At 48.9% G+C, this 20,307-nt stretch overlaps 1 protein-coding gene across 2 annotated transcripts; it reads right to left on the bottom strand.

The window, feature by feature from the left end:
- Positions 1 to 774: 774 nt before the first annotated feature.
- On the bottom strand, positions 775 to 20,091 carry Smco4 (single-pass membrane protein with coiled-coil domains 4). Of its 2 annotated transcripts, none has more exons than XM_059267352.1 (2): positions 19,997 to 20,091; positions 775 to 1,503 (listed from the first exon to the last, which is right to left on the bottom strand). In XM_059267352.1, the coding sequence occupies exon 2, from the start codon at positions 1,422 to 1,424 to the stop codon at positions 1,245 to 1,247; it is 180 nt and encodes a 59-aa protein (XP_059123335.1). In that variant the 5' UTR covers positions 1,425 to 1,503; positions 19,997 to 20,091; the 3' UTR covers positions 775 to 1,244. The 2 variants fall into 2 exon arrangements, with proteins under 2 accessions (XP_059123335.1, XP_059123334.1); XM_059267351.1 differs by lacking the exon at positions 19,997 to 20,091 and adding an exon at positions 6,126 to 6,233.
- Between the last annotated feature and the right edge of the window lie 216 nt (positions 20,092 to 20,307).

Raw genomic sequence — 20,307 nt, 5'->3', positions numbered from 1 at the left:
CCACACTTGAGAGCTTTTAGTCACACACTCTGCCAACCCCACACTGTTTTAGTAAATCTCTATACAGGGCCACTGACACTTGGGGTAGGGGGTGGCATCAAGCCACTCACCCACATCAGCATCTCCAGATTTCAGCTGGAGTCTTTCATTTTCTCTCCCAGAAAGGCTCCCTCCAATAGTCTCCAAATATCCAGTAACATCTGTACTGTCGGCACGGCATTAGCCACTGAGAGTAGGGAAGCCCTTCCCTCCTTGCAAATCTCTCTGTAATCAGCAGTGACAGCGCCAAGAGACACCCGTGGAACAGTTACCAGGGATCTGACTTCCAAAGAGGCAGCTCCATCAGGCACCAGGACCTGGGAAGCCCGCTGCTGGAATAAAATGAGGCTCAGCCAATTTGCATTTAAAACTCAGTTGGAATGCCAAGAGCCAGCATCCATCAGCTAAGAACAAAAGCTAGCCTGACCTTTTACCACTAGGAATTAGGGTGTGTTGCCATTTGCAAATATAGCATCCAGCAGGAAATGCTAAGCAGATGGAGAGTGTGTGTGTGGTCATGTGCCAATGAGAACTCACTTTGCTAAAAGAGGTCAGTTAGCACTCACTTTGCCCCTCTCTAGACTTCCTTCTCAGCCTTACAAAGACCCAGTCAAATACATCACTTTCCTGCCAGTGTAGAATAGCAGCAAGTGAAGGGGGAGGTGGAAACAGCCCCAGGCAAGGGGAAAGAGACAAGGTCTGAGCAAGGGACCCAAAAACCAGATAAATACCCAGTTTAAGACTATTATCTCCTTTATTCAAAAAATAAATATTTCACTTTGAGTCAACATATTTCAAATCCCATCAAGCACAGAGAAGAAATGCTGTCCCCTGTAGTTGTGAATGGGAGCAGGAAAGCATGTTGCAGGAATGGGAGGGAGGGTGGTGCTGATTCCAACAGCCTCACCCAGAGAGTCCTCCACTCCCCAGGTCAGCTATGCATCGATTTCAGGGGGGAAAAGACACACACACACACACACACACACACACACACACACACACACACACACGCTCTGCTTTGAAGTCTGAAAGGCACATGAAGTGGACCATCAGGTGTATGGCACATTCACTGATAAAATGTTCCCTATTCCCTCCCCCAAACAAGTAGAGAAATTTTAGTCAAGTCCAAGACCGGAGAAGACAGGGCACTCCTGCTTGGAGCTCGGCACTGTAGACATCTCTTGAGGAGAGCCGGAACGGAGCGCTCACTCGGTGACGGCCGGGCGCGTGGCCACGTACACAAACACTACGATCAGGAGCACCACCACAGCCACGGTGGGCAGCACCACTGTGGTGATCTGCTGCCGGGCCTCCTGCATGGCCTGCTTGCGCTCCTTCTTGTCCTTGGACGTCTCCTTCTTTGGCTTCCCCTTGAGCTGACGCATCTTTGCTAGAGGATGCTGGGAAGATACGTCCAGAGAGGTCTAGAGGGCGGGCTGCAATCCTCTGTCCAGGCAGGGACCGCTGTAAGGAGAACAACTGTGATCAGGAAGGAACGGAACAAAGGAAATAAAGGAAATCTTAGATCCGGGGAGATGGCTCAGGGAGTGAGTGGTAACACCACATACGTGAGGACTTGTGTTCAGGTCCCAGTACCCCACGTTAGGCCGGGAATGGCTGCACATGCCGTAACCCCAGCACTGGGGAAAAGAGACAGGCAGGTAGTCAAACAGTAAGCTGCTGGTTTGGTGAGGGACACTGGCTCAAGGCAGGAAGAGAGCAGCAGATGAAGACACCCTGTTCTTGCTCTGACTCCTTTTGTGTAGCAAACATCCCCCCTGGAGGGAAGTGCTGTGGGATGGTCTGTATATTAAATATGTTGCTCTGATTGGTTAATAAATAAAACACTGATTGGCCAGTAGCCAGGCAGGAAGTATAGGTGGGACAAGGAGAGAGAAGAATTCTGGGAAGTGGAAGGCTGAGTCAGAGAGACGCTGCCAGCTGCCGCCATGAAAAGTGAGATGTAAGGTACCCGTAAGCCACGAGCTACGTGGCAACTTATAGACTAATAAATATGGGTTAATTTAAGATATAAGAACTAGATAGCAAGGAGCCTGCCACGGCCATACAGTTTGTAAACAATATAAGTCTCTGTGTGTTTACTTGGTTGGGTCTAAGCGGCTGTGGGACTGGCGGGTGAGAGAGACCGTGGGCCAGGCAGGACTGAAGAAAACTCCAACTACAGGGAAGCTCCTTAAGACTCAGGAAGTTCTACGGGAGATTCATGAAGACTTGGTCAGGAAGTCCCCAAACCGACCAGACGCACAAGGTTGCCCCATCCCAAGGCGCTATAAGCAGTAAGGACTTCTGAGGTGACCCAGAGGAGCTGAACTGCCTGAAGAGACTGATTGACCTTAATTGTGGCAAGTTGGCAAAATAAAATAACTCAGCACTCATAGGGAGGCACTGTGAGCAATGTGTCCCAGGGGAAGCAAAAGGGGAATGTTCTAGTGGGTGGTGGGTGTTAGGATTCTGTACGTGCGCAGCTCAATACCCACCATACCAGATTGGGGTCCTAGAGCTGAAAGGAAAAGTGAATACATGCCCTCATCCCTAACCCAGAAGTTATCTAAAATTGATAATCCCTTTAAAATGAAGTTAGCTTTCTTCAAGGGAATCTCACTGGAGAGACAAACTACTCTTAAGCGTGTAGGCTGCATGCCAGCAGTAGATGGCCAGCAGAAAACAAATTCAATGGCATCTTTGTTTCTTGTCTCTTAATGTTGTATCTAGGGCTTTAATTTTTTTCACTTTTTTATGTATATATTTTTCTCTCTTCTTAACCCTACAGGTCCTTTGTGTATATATTACGGCTTTCAGCTTAGTGTTTTTATGGGTTCCTGAGTGTGCAAACGAGGTCCTTTGTGTGTATATGACGGCTTTCAGTTTAGTTTTTTATGGGATTCCTGAGTGTGCAAATGAGGTCCTTTGTGTGTATATTACGGCTTTCAGTTTAGTGTTTTTATGGATTCCTGAGTGTGCAAACGAGGTCCTTTGTGTGTATATTACGGCTTTCAGTTTAGTATTTTATGGATTCCTGAGTGTGCAATCGAGGTCCTTTGTGTGTATATTACGGCTTTCAGTTTAGTGTTTTATGGGATTCCTGAGTGTGCAAACGAGGTCCTTTGTGTGTATATTACGGCTTTCAGTTTAGTGTTTTATGGGTTCCTGAGTGTGCAAACGAGTATTTTTCTGCATCTATATCTGTTTCTTTGCATCTTTTTGTTTGTTTGTTTTGTCTTATTCTGATGTGTTAGTTTTTGATATTATATTACAATCAGCTCTCAGAAGCCTGTTTATTTCTAATGAAAGATAGAAAATGGGTGGATCTGGATGGGAGGAGTAGATGGAGGGGAAACTATAATCAGGATATATTATGTGAGAGCAGGATCCTAACAGTGGATTCTTGGATGTGGGGCAGTCAACACGAGAAAGAGGCTGCATTTGCTTGCCAGAAGTCCAATGGCTAGGCCTTATTGGCAGATTAGATGTGGCCAGTGAAGACCTGGCAGAGACAATGAGGAGGACCCCATGGTCTGGAGACACTGGGTGGACCACCAGCTGGCTACTGACACTATCATGAGAGAAGTGACCAGAGGAAGGCCCAGTCCTTGGAAGAACAGATCCTAGGAAGATATTACAGCTCTGTTCACACCTGCCCATGTGTAAGGATGCCCACTGGGTGCTTCTGTGGAAGCATCCACGAGATACCTGAGAGTCTGGAGCTGGGTCTGCCCACAGATCTTCAGTGGGACTAGAGGAGGTCAGTACAGCACAGCAGACAGAGAAGAGGACCTAGGACTGATCCTTGCTCACACACCTGCACCCTGGAAGCTGCGGGTCAGTAGATATCGAGAAGAGAAAAAGAAATGGAAGAGAATGCTCATCGCAGGGCTCAGGAAAGCCAAGGTCACTGTTGAGAAGACCACTGAGACAAATACAAGCTGCACCCACTAGTCACTGCACTGTGTCTGCTGTGGAGGATTTCAGTGGGCATGAGATAGGTTGAGACCAACAGTTGCATGTGGCTGCTGATGTCCCAAACTTTTTCTTACTTGTCTAATTAGTATCATATTTCGGAATGTATCATTAGTATCATATTTCGGAGCATGCTGATTCCTTCCCTGAGAAGATTTTGCCATGAAAAAAAATTGGTTAAACATATTCAATGCATAGCTGATGTCCATGTTAGTATGAACACTTTCATAGTCTTCCAATCTGTAAAGAGAGATGGCAAACGTTTTGAAAAGCAAAGTGCAGACAGCTGGCTTGAAGTTCTGCTAGAAGACTGTGTGGCCAAAAAAGGTTTTCTGATTTTATTTTAACAATGAGGGTAACCTGAGGGTGTTTGGGGGTCTAGCAGAATGGAAGAGAATCCTCTTGCTAAAGACAGGTATGGGAAGCAGCAGAAGTGAGAACACACTTGCAAGGGGAGAGGAAAAAGCAGAGTAAAGAGCACAGGGAAGAGCTGATGAAGAGAAACAGGATCAAGGGTCTGCCCTGGGAACACAGGAGGGCCAGGTCTACACAGGAGGAGTCACAGGAGGGTAAGGATTACACTGGACAAGACACCCTGGAGGAGACAGGAGGGTGGGTCCACACTGGAGGGAACACAGGAGGGTGGGTCCACACTGGAGGGAACACAGGAGGGTGGGTCCACACTGGAGGAGACAGGAGGGTGGGTCCACACTGGAGGAGACAGGAAGGTGGGTCCACACTGGAGGGAACACAGGAGGGTGGGTCCACACTGGAGGGAACACAAGAGGGTGGGTCCACACTGGAGGAGACAGGAGGGTGGATCCACACTGGAGGAGACAGGAGGGTGGATCCACACTGGAGGAGACAGGAGGGTGGATCCACACTGGAGGAGACAGGAGGGTGGATCCACACTGGAGGAGACAGGAGGGTGGGTCCACACTGGAGGAGACAGGAAGGTGGGTCCACACTGGAGGAGGCAGGAGGGTGGGTCCACACTGGAGGAGACAGGAGGGTGGGTCCACACTGGAGGAGACAGGAGGGTGGGTCCACACTGGAGGAGACAGGAAGGTGGGTCCACACTGGAGTAGACAGGAAAGATGGTTCTGCCTGCCTGGAGGGGACACAGGAGGGTTAAGACTGCACTGGAAAGAAGCAAGGCTCCTGGAGGGTTTTGATTGTTTTATTTTTGAAGTAAACTGGAAAAGTTAGCTGCAGTTAGGAGGTAGGTCTAAGGAAAGGAGGCTTGAAATAATTATACTAAAAAGAAAAATAGGAAACATGAAAAAATGGTCCACATGATTGGCATTCTAACCATCCACTTCCTGTTCTTTGAGCGTACTGAGGAGCCCGAGTGCTAGCCAGAGTGACTGAATCAGGTGTTCTCCTGGGCCAAGGCTGTACCTTGCAGACATGGCAAGACTTTTGAAATGGATAGTTTTCTTCATAAAGATGCTGAGCCAGCTGGCCTGCAGTTCTGAACTCTGAGAAGCATGAGAAGCTACTGTGGTTGGACAAGCTTCTGCCTATGAAACAAGTAGCCCTTCCCCTGAGGCACACAGAAGACAGACCTACAGAAGCTACTCAGTGTCCCCTGTGACACCAGCAGGAGCAGAATACGGTGGGGTCAGGAGCAGAGAGGCAGCCTTCACCTCTGGGAGGACCTGAGGTTACTGGTATCTGTTCTGTGGTGATAAATGCCTTGCACCCTGATCTGGTTCTGATGTTCTCTGCACTGAACATGGAATAACGGCCCGATTTAAATATTCCCCCAGAGCCCCAGCTTACCCAATGAGGGACTAGCACAACCCACTGCCAACCCACAAGGTTTGACTATAATGCACAGCCACCACTCTCTGGGCATTCTCTACACACCTTCCTGTCCTCAGCTCTCTTTAGAGCCACTTCTAAAGAGATGGACTCACCAGCCCCTTGTGGAGAAGTAAAAAGAGGCTAAGCTTGCCATTTCAGGAGGCTTCCCCCAGCAGCAGTTCAGGCCTGTCCTCAACCCATGCTCTTACTAACTGCTTCTCCAATAGGATTCTCTACACACATGCAGCTACATTCTTTAGTCAACTTTCTTTCCAGTTTGGGGATCACAATGCACATACCTGATGTACCCAGTAAGACAGAAGCTGATGTTACCAGTTGGTTACCCCACAGCCTCTAGCTCCCCTAACCAAGGAAACGGAAACATCACAAACACTGAGTTCTACCAGATTCTAATGGGACTTCATAGGCTATGTCCCACTCCCACCAATAGAAGCCCACGGCAACTGGCCAACCCTGGGACCTTCTAAGTGGCCAGTGGGAAGAGACTGGAGGTAGGGGTTTATGGGGGAGATGAGGAACTGCTATGGTCACGATTCTTCTCTGATTATAACTATGCAGTCTCTCACACGTGTGCACACTGATGGATAAATACATATATATACACACACATAATATAACTACTACCAGAGTGCCCAGTGTACCCAATGGGCCAAAGCAGCGCCCAGTGCGCAGCACATGAAAGCTTACTACCCAGAGAGGCTGTCCTGTCCCTGAGGCTGGGGGAAGCTTACTACCCAGAGGGGCCGTCCTGTGCCTGAGGCTGGGGGAAGCTTACTACCCAGAGGGGCTGTCCTGTCCCTGAGGCTGGGGGAAGCTTACTACCCAGAGGGGCTATCCTGTCCCTGAGGCTGGGGGAAGCTTACTACCCAGAGGGGCTATCCTGTTCTTGAAGCTGACAGGGAAGAACAGATCACTGATTTGTTCTTTTTGTTTTATTTTTTGTTTTGTTTTGTTTTTTTTTTTGGTTTTTCGAGACAGGGTTTCTCTGTGTAGCTTTGCGCCTTTCCTGGAACTCGCTTTGTAGACCAGGCTGGCCTCGAACTCACAGAGATCCGCCTGGCTCTGCCTCCCGAGTGCTGGGATTAAAGGCGTGCGCCACCACCGCCCGGCCTTTTTTTTTTTAATTCACCACATAACCTATGGGAGACAGAATCCTCAATGTTTTCTTTCCCCCTTCGACATCAGCTGCTGGGCAGATGTGTTCAAAGGCTAGTTCCTGCTGTCAAGAGCAGGCTCTGGAGAACAAAGGTTACTCCAACTCCCTCCATCCCAGACCTACTAAACCCACTCTGCCTAATACTGAAGCCTGAGCATTTAAAACGCTGCCGAGGGACTGGAGGGAAAGCTCCATAGTTAAGAGTGAGCAATGCTCCTGCAAAGAACCCCAGTTCCGTTTACAGCACCCACACAGGGCAGCTCCAACTGCCTGCAACTCCTCCTCCAGGGAATCTGATGCTCTCTTCTGGCCTCCACAGACATGTACACATCTGCACATACCATACAGAGGCACACACACATGGTTTATAAAATCTTAAATGTGGCAGATCTCCAAAATGAGCTCTGCTGCTTAACACAGACCATATTTTAGTAGATTAGTGCCAAAATAAGGAATGTAATTTCATGTTGAAATGATAACATTTTGGATACTCAGGCTTAGATAAAGTTAACATCACCTGTTTTCTTTCTTAAATTGGCTCCCAGGAACATTTAATTCCCTCGGTAGCTTGTACAACACTTGTCACAGACACTGCTGTGCCTGAAAGGTGCTATAAGGAGTCCCATGCTCTGCCCCCCTGGAAGTGTCAGTGACAGGGGTTTCATCCACAACAGTGACAGCTCCCCAGGGCTTTCACAGCCCAGTGCCATTGGCTCTCCCCGGCCTCCTCATAGCAGCGTGACCCACGGCCGCCAGCACACTACAGCACTTGTGCTCACAATTAATTCAGTGCTTCCCCTGAGCACCCACGGCTGCCGACACACTAGAACACCTGTGCTCACAATTAATTCAGTACTTCCCTTGAACACCCACGGCTGCCAACACACTAGAACACCTGTGCTCACAATTAATTCAGTACTTCCCTTGAACACCCATGGCTGCCAACACACTGGGGTACCTATACTCACAATTAATTCAGTACTTCCCCTGAACACCCATGGCTGCCGACACACTGGGGTACCTATACTCACAATTAATTCAGTACTTCCCCTGAACACCCATGGCTGCCGACACACTGGGGTACCTATACTCACAATTAATTCAGTACTTCCCTTGAACACCCACGGCTGCCAACACACTAGAACACCTGTGCTCACAATTAATTCAGTACTTCCCTTGAACACCCATGGCTGCCAACACACTGGGGTACCTATACTCACAATTAATTCAGTACTTCCCCTGAACACCCATGGCTGCCAACACACTGGGGTACCTATACTCACAATTAATTCAGTACTTCCCCTGAACACCCATGGCTGCCGACACACTGGGGTACCTATACTCACAATTAATTCAGTACTTCCCCTGAACACCCATGGCTGCCAACACACTGGGGTACCTATACTCACAATTAATTCAGTACTTCCCCTGAACACCCATGGCTGCCGACACACTGGGGTACCTATACTCACAATTAATTCAGTGCTTCCCTTGAGCACCCACGGCTGCTGACACACTGGGGTACCTATACTCACAATTAATTCAGTACTTCGCTTGAACACTCATGGCTGCCGACACACTACAGCACCTATGCTCACAATTAATTCAGTGCTTCCCTTGAGCACCCATGGCTGCCGACACACTAGAACACCTATGCTCACAATTAATTCAGTACTTCCCTTGAGCACCTCTTCTAGACACTGTCAACTGCTACAGGCCCCCCCACACCCTTGGTCAGCTTTTGCTCATAACCTTCCCAACACTCTCTAGGCAGAAGAAATGGCTGCTTGTCTGTGAACCCTCAGGACTCAGTTTATGCCTTTATAACAGTACAAGCTGGCGGCCACTGTCTAACTGGCCGGACCTCTGTCACTCACCCTGGACTTCTCCGGGACTACAAATGAATCTTGGTGGCAGTGTTAACCCCCTGGGCTGTCAGGAAGCCCTGGGTGTAACAGGCGCTTAGCAGACATGTGCTGGATGGAGGATCAAGGCTGAAGTGACGCAGCTCTTCAGAGAACTATCAGAACGGGAAGAGCTGCAGGAAGGAACTAGGCACCACTTACAAGCACTTTCTCATAATTACCACAACCCCACAGGACTGCCACTTCCACTGTGTTACATGATGAAAGAAATCAGATCAGGACAACGAGGGAACAAGCACAATGCCAAGTCCAGTGAACACCCACAATAAACATGTATGAAATATTTAATGAGCCGCAACTGACTGAGGATTTGAACTCAGAACCTATTCAAGGCAGCCAACCCTCTTTGTTATCCGTGGGGCCACCAAACCACCAACTGAGAACAGTAGGTACTGTTTCCCAGGCACGCCCTCCCATATTAGCACTCCACAAACATGCAACTGTACCATGCAGACAGAGAAACTGAGGCTAGGAGCTGCAAGCCCCAGGTCCCAAACAGGCACAGCTGTGTTTCCAACCTAGCTCTTACGGCTCAGGTGCTGCTCCATGTAGCTGCCCCAAAATGGCCAGAAGCATCATCTCCGTAAGACCATGGACCACATTTCCTGTTCATCAGATTTCAAATCTGAGGCCACAGGAAGAGCGTGAGACCTGCGGGCTGTCTTACTTGCTACTGACAGAGGCCATCTCAAGGCAGGCTTGCCCTGATGTCTAGAACAATGCACCAGAAAGCTCTTTGCAAACTTCAGTTTCTAAAGATAAGTCACTTAACGCATTGCAAGCCCCAGCTTTTCACGTTGGTATCCAGGCTGCACAGTTGTGCCAGGTAAAAAGCTGGGCCGCATCCCAGGAGAATGAGCACGAGGGCTGGGCAGCTCCAAACCCCTGAGGGTCAGTGCCGCTTTCTCTGCCCATCACTACACTGACAGGGCCCAACAGCATGGAGACAGCCAAGAGTTGGAGTTGTGCCCACCAAGCCCAGCTTGACCTGGCCTGGGGTCTATGTTAAGATGCTGGGGACTATGGCAATTATGTCTGACCACTCAACACATGGAGAGTCCAGTAACCAGGCCCGGGGCAGATGGCTGGCCTGTTCTTAGTGTAGGTCTCTTGCACCAAAGAAGGTCGTTTATGGAGCTGCCTAAGACTAGGGCAGCCTTTTTCTCCTACTGTGACAGCTTCACTCCACTCTGCCACAGAGTAGGGGTGAGAGACCGGCAGGCTACTAGGGAGACTGAGAAAGATGGGGCACCAGACCCTCCCTCCCCCCACCAGCACCTGCTGCTGACAGAAGTGCTTTCCTGGGAACATACACAAGAACAATGACAGTCATGCAGGTGCCCGCTCCTCTGTCCCCTACTGCTAACAGGCCAGAGGTCTGCCAAGCACACCCAGACTGGAGTGTGTGTGTGTGTGTGTGTGTGTGTGTGTGTGTGTGTGTGTGTTCTGTGTGTCAGAACTACAGACAGAAGCACACCTCACAGTGAGGGCAGAAAGATCAAGGAAACATAAAATTTGACAACACCAGGACCAGTCATGCCTAAAAGCAAATCCCAGAGCACAACAGAACCTGGGGGCTGCTGAACAGAACCAGCATGAAAATCTATGGTTCTCAATAACTTACGTAAGTAGTATTTCTTAGTAACTGGGGTTTGCAAAGTGCTTTCCCATGCATTATTCCTCTCATCCCCACAGGCACTCTGTGTGGCACTTTCAACAAGAAAAGACAGCATACACAGAGCAATTAAGGGCATGGCAGGGTCTCAGCCCTATCCCAGTAATTCTAGGGACGGTGACCCTGCCTGACCACTAAGCCTCTTAGACCTTCAATTACTTCATTGTAAATCAGGGATAAAAATACCTGTCATTCAAATATTTCTTGAGTTGTACTATACATTGGGACAATGGCAAGGAGCCAGCTATGAACCACACAGGCAGAAAGGCTGCCCTAGGTAGAGAAACAGACTTCATTCACAGGGAATGTGACAAGACCAGACAACCAGCTTCCAGGAAGCTGCTAACTTTCCAGTAAATGGTAGCGGAGGGATTCGGAAGAATAGAGCCTGGAAGAAGGTAAGGAATGGCCTGTCAAGATTTCTGGGATGACCTTCCACGTGGGCAGCAGAGCAGAGTCGGTCCCTCTGGTGGGCATGTCTGGCACACCTTAGCATGACACAGAGGCCAACCAGGCTGCAGAGGGCAAGAAAGTATCAAGCTGAAATATCAGAAAGTGGGAGCAGGTCAAGGCAAGATGAGGCCCCATGAGCCGTCTGCTAACATTTCATAAGAACTCTGGAAAACTTCTCCAGAGGCTAAGAATGAAGCCAGGGGCTCAGCTATGAAACTAATGGATCCTTCATGCATGGGACGGTGACTTGGTCTAGGGGAAGGGCAGATGTGGTCACACGCTTGGTGCACTTGGAGAGGCCAACAGATTGGGAAAGTGCATGAAAGACAGAAATTGACCAAAGACTAGTCTGAGCAACAGACCTCAGTAGGGAAAACACAGGAGGTGTGTGGATGCAAAGAAATAGGAACCTGGACGTGTGAGTCAACTCTGAGATCCTGTTAGACCACACCAAAACTCTGAGGAGGTAGCTGGACAGGGCCAGCCTTCAGTTCAAGAAGCTTTCAGTTCAAGAAGCTGGTCTGGATTGAGAAGATAATGGGAGATGAACTGTGGTTACAGAAAGCTCATGAGTAGGCCAAAACAGGGTCTGGGAATCAAGCCCTGCTGTCAACCAACTCTTGGATCTTGGGGAGTTTAAAGGAACCAGTAAGAGATAAAAGAGGATCAGGAAAAACTGGGTAAGATTAGTGTATCCTGGAAGTCAACTGAAGAAGGCGTTTGGGGGAGAGGGACTGCCCACTTGATGCGGCCACAGGCAGGTCATCAGAGCCTACGAGCAGTTGTGGTGAGGGCAGGGCAAGCAGGAAGGAGGAGGGAACATGCAGCCCTTCACAAAACCCTCAGCAGGCAATTACTCAGTGAGGACTCTGGGCACAGCCCTGGTTTTGCCATTTGTTGGTCTGTAGCTATAAGCAGGTCACTTGATCTCTCTATGCCCCAAGCTTCTCACCTGAAAAAATGGGGTGATCAGTTGCACCTGGAGAGCTAAGTGTGCGAACACTACCTGCTGCATATTGAGTACAATGCAAGCATCCACCAATCAGCTCTCATCATGACAGGGCGTACTGATAAAGCAACTGTGCATGAAAAATAATATGGGAAGAAAACAACCAGCCCAGCAGGCAGGGAGAGGAAGTGGGGAAAAGTCACAAAACACCTGTTCAGGTAGGGCATGGAATTGCTAGAGGGCTGAGGTGACTGCTGCGGCACAGGACTCAGCTGGTTACAGGCCATACATCTCCAGACAAGGTGAGCCAGCTGCTACCAGCTAGAATAGATTCTCAATGCTACCATTCCCACTAAGTCACAGTCCTCCCTTTTCAGCTTGAGTTATTGTCCCATTCCCCAGACTAACTTCCAATTGCATGCCTCTCCTGCCCAGGAAAAAAATAATCTTGGCTCAGAGGTGTCTGGATATTGAAGGGGACCTCATGAGCACAGGTCTGTCTCATACACACCTTCTATGATCCAAAGCTCTGTGTACTGATGAAGGGTGAGCTGAATGTCAAAGCTGGGGCCCCGGAAGAACAGGGAGCTAGGCTGGACTGCCTTTGGGGCAGGGAGCTCTCCATCTCTAGCCGAGGCCTCAGGAAGCAGAGGATGAACAGCAGGCTGCAGAGGAATTCTACAGTTGGGTCAAAGAGATGGCCACCACAGTTGCTGCTGTCTCCTCTACCCTGGAGCAATCTCTACCTGATAAACAAGCTCCTCGGAGCCAGAAAGGACGTCACGTGTGTGAAGGTGCCCAGGAGTGTGACCAGCTCTTCCACACTGCCATTCTTTAATGACACCCTCAGCTCCACCCACTGCTCAGTTAGACACTTTGAGACAGCAGGCATGCTGAGGAAGACCGACTCCTCCCTGGCTAGCGACAGCTCAACTCTACAGCAGCTTAGAACCAAGGATCCGGGGAGAATCCATGAAGAGGTGCAGACCAGTTAGCTGCATGCAGTTTAAGACAATGTTTCTCTAATTTCTCCATCTGAAATAGAACAGAGTGATCATCCTGTTTGGAGCACAGTTTGGAGCCAGGTTTGGAGCACAGTCAGCCAAATAACAGAACTTCATTTTGTGTGCTCTATTATCTTCAGATGTCAAGGAGTCATCTGTAACATTAGCCTTGTTTGTGTAAAGTGTCACGCAGCATGATGCAGCCATCTGTGGCTCTCACTGACCCCTAACAACATCCTCAGGCCTCCAGCTCTTCCTGGGCACCAGGCCCTCATCCCAGAGACAAAAAACCAATTTAAAGGTTCTAGAATTGGCCCAAGCCCCAGAACACAAGTAGGTAGTGGATCAGTGTCAAACCTGAGCAGTCTGGTTCCATAGCCTCTTCTTTACTAATAAGCTTGTTAAATTCTCATCCAGAAACTATCCCCATGTTTAATAATTCTTTATATGTCATTTCCCCCAGATCAAAACATGGTACTCAAGAGGGCTGGGCACATCACCCATGGCAGATGCACTATGGTGTACCCCAGATAAGAACAATGTAATTTGATCAGAACCTGCCAGCCAATCCCTGCATTTCTATGGCCAGATCTGGGCACACTCCACCATCCTTCCTAGACATGAACACAGCCCTCATGTTCTTACAGGCACAGACTTCATCAATAATCAAATGCAAGCATCAGTGTCTATTGAACCTTTAAAATGGAAAATCCATCTCTAAGCTAAAGTATAGTAAGTAAATTACAGAGCCCAGCTGATGGTAGATACATCAAAGAGTGAGGGGCTTCCTGCATTTTTCAAAAAAGAATAGAAACTGCCTATCCCCAAAACTCTGTATGTGGGCCTTCCTCTCTAAAGAAACTGGGGCTCAATCCACCTGCAGGGCTGGACCTGAAGTTGAAGACAGAGAAGAAGTCACATCACACTTCATTTATTCAACAGATATTTGTCATGCACCATTGTGCTGGGACCCACATGTACAGATTCACTCATAAACTCTATCCACTGTCTGGATGCTTCCCCAGCAACATCCCTCATGCCTGGTGCTGATTAACTGTGGTGACTGGGATGTCTGCCTGACAGGTCTAGGAAACAGTCACTGTTCACCAAATACAAAGCAGCCTTGGTATGCAACATGTCTGATCCTAGTGTTGGGACCCGGTCTCTTGGAACTCCAGTTCTAATTGAGGAAGACAATAATAAATAACTGTGTGCTGTGAGTGAGAGAGGAACAAGCCATGAGCACAGGAGGAGCAGGAGCAGGCTAGTGCAGTGATGTAGGACTGACTCTCTGATTACAGAGGAGGAGAAAAGGAGGGGAACAAGGTGTCAGGAAGAAACAGGAGGTAAGGGACCTGAGGCAGGGGTAGTCTGAAATGTGTCAGGTTCAGAAAGATGGCCACAGAAGCCAGGGCAGAGGAGCTGAAGTGAGCAGTGGCCCGGAAAGCAGCAGGACTGGATAGGTGGGTTCAAAAGACTGTGAAAGCTGAGTGGTAACATCTTGAGGCCTATTATCTGGCTTCACTGTAGGCCCAGACTCCTGAAAAAGTTAAAATATTCTGCAAAAGGCAGGCAGTGAACTGGGTGCTATAAATGTTTACCAAATAGTGTGTGTCCACAGTGGCAGTAGTGTGTGTTCACAGGGTTTCCTAGAGTGGGTCTTGGGGTGGGAGAAGGAAAATGCACCATCAGGCAATAACCTTGAGCTACTAAAGTTCATCTGTCAGTAACAAGTTGATATCTATTTGGTCTTGAACTGAGACACCATCTTTAGGGTTGAACTTCATGCTGACTTTCTACAGTGGACGTCGAGGGTGGGTGAGGAGGTGGCATGAGGAAACCACACAGAACAAAAGGCTTCTGAGCACCGAAGGTGGGTTCATCTCAGACGTCCCCGTATTCCAGGCTGGCCACGGCCTCTGTCCACTCAGACCTCTGTGGAGTCACTATCAATAAGAACATTCCAACAGCCTCAGTCAGGGAGAGCTGTACGGTCGCCGGCCCTGCCACTGCCACCCCACTCACTGCTTCTGACCTGCTCATGAGGGGCTCATCAGCCTCCCACATACTAAACCTGGACTCTGGAGTCACTGCACCCCAGATGAGGTAAAGCTGCAATCCTCACTGACTTTCAGTGCCTATCTGACCTGCCTCCAGCCACTCAACTCCCAAATGTCAGGATCTCAATGGAGCATAGGGCCATCTTAGCACTCAACCAATCAGCCCCTGTGACTCCCACTGCCGGTGCCACATGGTGCTGATCTGGCCCTGGAACACAGCTCATCCACAGTCACATACCTGTGTGCACGGAGTGGGAGAACATTGGTACTTCAAGCTGTCCCATCTGACTGGTGTCAGCCTACTCCTCTTGTTACCACAGCTGGAGCCCAAAGCATGGAATACCCTGCCCCCCCTTCCTGCGACACAGAAGTTCTCTTCCTCCGGCTCTGCCCTCCCCATACTGCTTTGCATGTCCCCTTCTCTTCTCTGTCCCCACAGCCTTGAATTCAGGCTGATCTTTGTTCCCGAAGGTTGCGGAACCGTTGTGTAACCTCTGTTTTCTCTCTACTCTCAAAGCTCTCGGTATGAAAACATGCCTAACCTTATCTAATACCACTGCCCACACGGGCAGGGTAAAGAGTGCTATACCTGCCCATCCCCTCACTTCCCCTGACCAACCAAAACATATGGCAAGCTTCAGAATCACTGTAGCAGCAGATATGGAGATGTGAACATCTTCAGTCGAGGGGCACAGATGACTCATCTAAACCTCATGCCTGCTTGAAAGTGTAGACATTGGAAACTTTTTCAGCACAAAAATATTTCTGGCATAAATATGCATTACTCGATATGCAGGGTTAAAAACCAACCTGTAAGACTAATAACAAGAAAGCCAAGTGAGCAGTAACTGATCATTAGACATGTAGATTCCCAGCAGCTAGAAACTGTTACAAATTCAGGATTTTGCTGACACGGCACCATTAGAGTGCTGTTTCCAAGACCTGAGGAAACTGGAAGCCAGACCGTCCAGGCGCTGCTGCAGGGCCCTCCCTGGCGAGCAGTGCGGAGTGCAGGAGCTCTCCCATCCTCCAGCAGGGCACTCACCGGGCCACTGCATTCCAGCGGCACAGCATCTCCACCGTTAAGTCACTAAACTGGAGTTGGGCCCCACAAAGGGGAGTCCAGAATTCTGAGTCTCACGCCCACAAGAACAGATGAAAAGGGCTGGAGAGACAGTTCAACAGGTAAAGGCGCCTTCCGCCAAGCCTTACAACCTGCTTCGACCCCTAAGAACCACCCAGTGGAAGAGAACTGACTCCGTCACGCTGTTCTCTGATCTGCACACATGCCACAGTACACCTCCACCCCAAACACATACACACAATACAATAAATACTTCTTAAAAAAAACAATGGATTAAATGGCACAGGATGGGAATAAGGCCTCTGCCTTTGGGGGCAGGGTGGGGGGATTTTAAGAAGGCAGTCATTCCAAAGAGAAATCTGACCCAGAACTCCCTAGCGCAAATTCTATAACAACATTCCTCTAGCTACAGAATTAAACGAGCCCAACTCCTTGTTTAACCCTGTCCCCAAGTAAGGTCCTCCATGATCTAGCTCCTACCCACATGCTGGAGTCCATGCCCCACCCCAACATGTCCCCAACAACCTACTTTGCCATCAGGACAGCCCTATGGACCTCCTACTGTCTGAAGTGGTTGGCAATTCCCCGTAAGACCCACCATAAAGACCATATTACTTTCTGCTGTAAAGGTGAGGAAAGGCCCATCTCTGACATACACTCAACCATAGCCCGCGGCACCTGTGGATCTCCTGTGAGGCAACTCACGGTCATTTTTTTGCTATGATTCATCAGTCATAGTTCAAATTTAAGATCACAGAGCAGCTGTGTTCCTTAGAGGCCACACTGCACCAAAACTCCAGCTGTAATTTCACTATTCCTGTTCCTTGCCTTGACCAGGAAGCCTGGGAGGATGAGGTGTTAGAGCAAGAGATGTGCTGGTAGACGTAAACACCCACCAGAGAAAGTTCAAGGTCAGATAAGAACAGCAAAGCTGCAGGGAAGAGTGTTGAACAGGAGGGTTGTACGGCCAGCTCGAATCCTCTTCCTCCCCTGCAGGACGCTGGTCTTTTCTGCCACAAGCCGAGACGTAGTCATGAGTTCCTGAGTTACAACGCTGCTCAACATTCCTATGCCAAGAATATTTAGAAGACAGGACCACTCTGGAGGGAAGGAAGTGTTAAAATGTCTTTTCACTATGTATCGGATGTGAACTTATCAAGGTTCCAAATGAAATAATGATTCACCTCTGAGTTCTAGGAATTGAAATTCCGGGGTTCCTGGGAACAAATCACCCCCTGTTCCATGTCCCATAACACAACAGCCATCCTACTTACACCTTTGAAAGCCTGACAAATACTTTATTGCATTTGGAAAATCAGAGTCATTGCAATCTTCAGCCCACACAGTCCTCTCAAGTCTACAGGCTCCATCCAAGTTCAGTACTGTTAAAGCTACTTCTCAGCACAAAGGGAGGATTGGAACAGAGACAGAGGGGTGCCAGGAAGCCAGCTGACAGGCCTTGGCAGGCAGCTAGGAGACAGGAAGCTGGTTTGGATATGGGAAGGTGTAGATGAGGTTGAGACTTACTTTGAGAGAAGCACTGAGACCTTCAGGATTTGAAGGAGAAAAGGTGACCACGACCAGATGACTCCCCAAGTCTTTCTTGGCTTGAAAGGCAAAGCAAGTCAACTACTACACATCTGGATGAGATGGAGGGGAGAGCAGAGATCTGCAAAGAGCTAAAACATGACCACACTGAGTTCGAGGTGCCCTTGCCATACCCACGTTTGCTAACTGTTGAACAAGAAACAGAAAAAGCTATGGAGCACAGAGGAGTCATGGGGAATGATGGGCACCTGGAGGTGGTCTCATTGCCGACCCCTTCCTGTCATCCTCTCCTCTCACAGTGACTGAGTGTCCCTGCCACCATGCCAACTCAAGATGGAGTGCAACCAGTGAGACCAAGTTCACCCAGGAGGTGCACAGGCTGCCTCTGTTACAGCCCCAGCATCACAGGCACCCGAGCTTGAAAGTTAAGAAAACAAAAACCCTTAGCTAGCTAACAAGAAGAGAATTTGGTTTATCTGGAATTTTTTTCAGCCATAAAGGACAAAATTATGCAAGAAAATGATTGCCGCCAAAGATAATCACATTAAGCAAATTAAGTCAGTCTCAGAAAGACAAATTTCAGTTTTCTCTCATTTGCGCTTCCTAGATTATTTATTTCATGGAGATATGTAAGGTGATATATATATGTGTGTGTGTGTGTGTGTGTGTGTGTGTGTGTGTGTGTGTATGACATGAAGTAAAACTGTCCATGGGAAGAAAGGGACTAATGGGTAGAAGGGGACAGTAGAGAGACATGGGGGGTGGGGTGGAGTGGGGTGGTTATATACTCAAAGTACAATACTTGCATGAAAATGCCTCTATGTAACAGTACAATATATGATGGAAACATACAATAAAACCTTTTTAAAATTTGCTTTATGCCACAACTGGAAGTGTACAGCCTGATACATTCACTATTCAGATACAGCATCATGGGAGGTCTGCTGATTTCTCAACTCAAGTACTCCTAGTAACGAGAGTGCTGGTCTTGGTCATGGGCCCTGCAACTTACACCCTGCCAGCACGGTCCTGTTTAGAGGACTCCTGTTCAGTCCCACGGGCAACTGGTATCACATACAGAGGAAAGCCTTCCAACAAAAACCGGAAAGGTCAGCCTATTTCAGGAAACAATGGTTCATTGAAACTGCATCCTGCTCTCATGGTCCTTCTGGACCACAACCTGGCCTCGCACTGCGGCATCTGCTTTCCAACTTCCTCATCAAAGGACAAATCAAATGTCAGTTGACAATCTGCTTTCTAATTAAAAGTTGATTCTTTTCTTTTTTTAGAAATTGCATCTAACTAAACAATTCCACATGGCAATTCGGTGTGCAGTGCCACCCTGATTGACAGAACCATTTGCAATTATTTAAAAAAGGAAAACGAAAACACTGTCAAATGCAGCAGGATCAAGTTGATTGGACACTGACTTCCAGTTGACTTATGAAGTATGACTATGCAGCATTCATACAGAACATCTATACTCCCAGCATTTAAATAAGCCCTAAGTGGGAGAGGGCACTTTCAAGGCTGATAGGAAGGTATCAGGGAGAGGACATTGGCTGTGGAGGAAAGCTCAGGCTGGTGATGAAGAATCACAGGGTTAACAGAAGAGCAACATTCCCGGAAAGGCACCTGAGGCTGGGAAGGGTGGGGCTCCAGGTTTCTTGACACAAGCAGCTTGCCATGGTTTCCAGAGAGCAGACTAAGATGCTACAGGGAGGGAGAAAACAGACTACATCCACATTGTCTGGTGCCCTCGGAGCAAGCTCTGAACTTCTGAGCTTGTTTGCTGACTTGGAATGAAAGGCTACCATATGCCTGTTTGTCCTCCAAGACCGCTGGGAGAAGGAAACTGCATGCTGTGTGTAGAATTACCTGAAGTGGGAAGGCACTCTAGCCCCCAAGAGTGCTGTGATCACCACGGAAGGGCTGGCCCTTGTCTACCCGAGGACAGCAAAGACAGGATAAGCCAAGGCCTTCTCTGGAATAATTGCAGGTACAGAAACTGAGAAATGGCACCTACTGGCTGGTTTAAAGTAAAGTGTTTGGGCAGGGAGACAGTTACTGCAACTGTCCACTAAGCCGCCTAGAGGCTCCCATGGACAAGGGTGAGGTCTGCCAGGCACAACCACAGTGACATTAAAACCTCACTCGCCCCAGGCCGCCTCCTGTGCAACCCCAATTCTAAACCAGCCTCTGGGCAGACGTTTGAGGAAGGTCTTCGAGGAGCGAGAAGAGGCCAGGCAGCAGGGAGGCAGGTTTGCCATCTCCCCAGGGATGGGGAGTTTTTACCTTTTCTTCACACTCAGGAGCCGCTGCTTCAGTGACGACAGACAGCTGACTTCCAGTCAGGGTGACCTAGTGACTCCTGTGGAGAAATCAGAAGTGAAGGAGTAAGAGGTGTGCGGAGGTAGGCCACCCATTCTGACCTCCACCCATGCTGAGAAGGCAGACACGTGCTCGCCTCTCCAGCCGCCAGGGGAAGGACGGACAGTCCACTGTCCTAGGCGGACACAGCCCAGGTGGGAGCACCTCCGCTGGCACTCCCAGCAGACAGCTGCGCTTGCTCCCTGCATTCCTGGGAGTCCGCGGCAACCTTCTGC

The sequence above is a fragment of the Peromyscus eremicus genome, chromosome 7, assembly GCF_949786415.1.
Source record: "Peromyscus eremicus chromosome 7, PerEre_H2_v1, whole genome shotgun sequence".
Taxonomy (NCBI): Eukaryota; Metazoa; Chordata; class Mammalia; order Rodentia; family Cricetidae; genus Peromyscus; species Peromyscus eremicus.
Note: the sequence above shows the minus strand (reverse complement) of the source record. Positions and strands in the feature narration are given on the sequence as shown.

Coding starts and splice junctions, on each gene's coding strand:
- Smco4 (XM_059267352.1), bottom strand. CDS start 1,424: ATGCGTCAGCTCAAGGGGAAGCCAAAGAAGGAGACGTCCAAGGACAAG.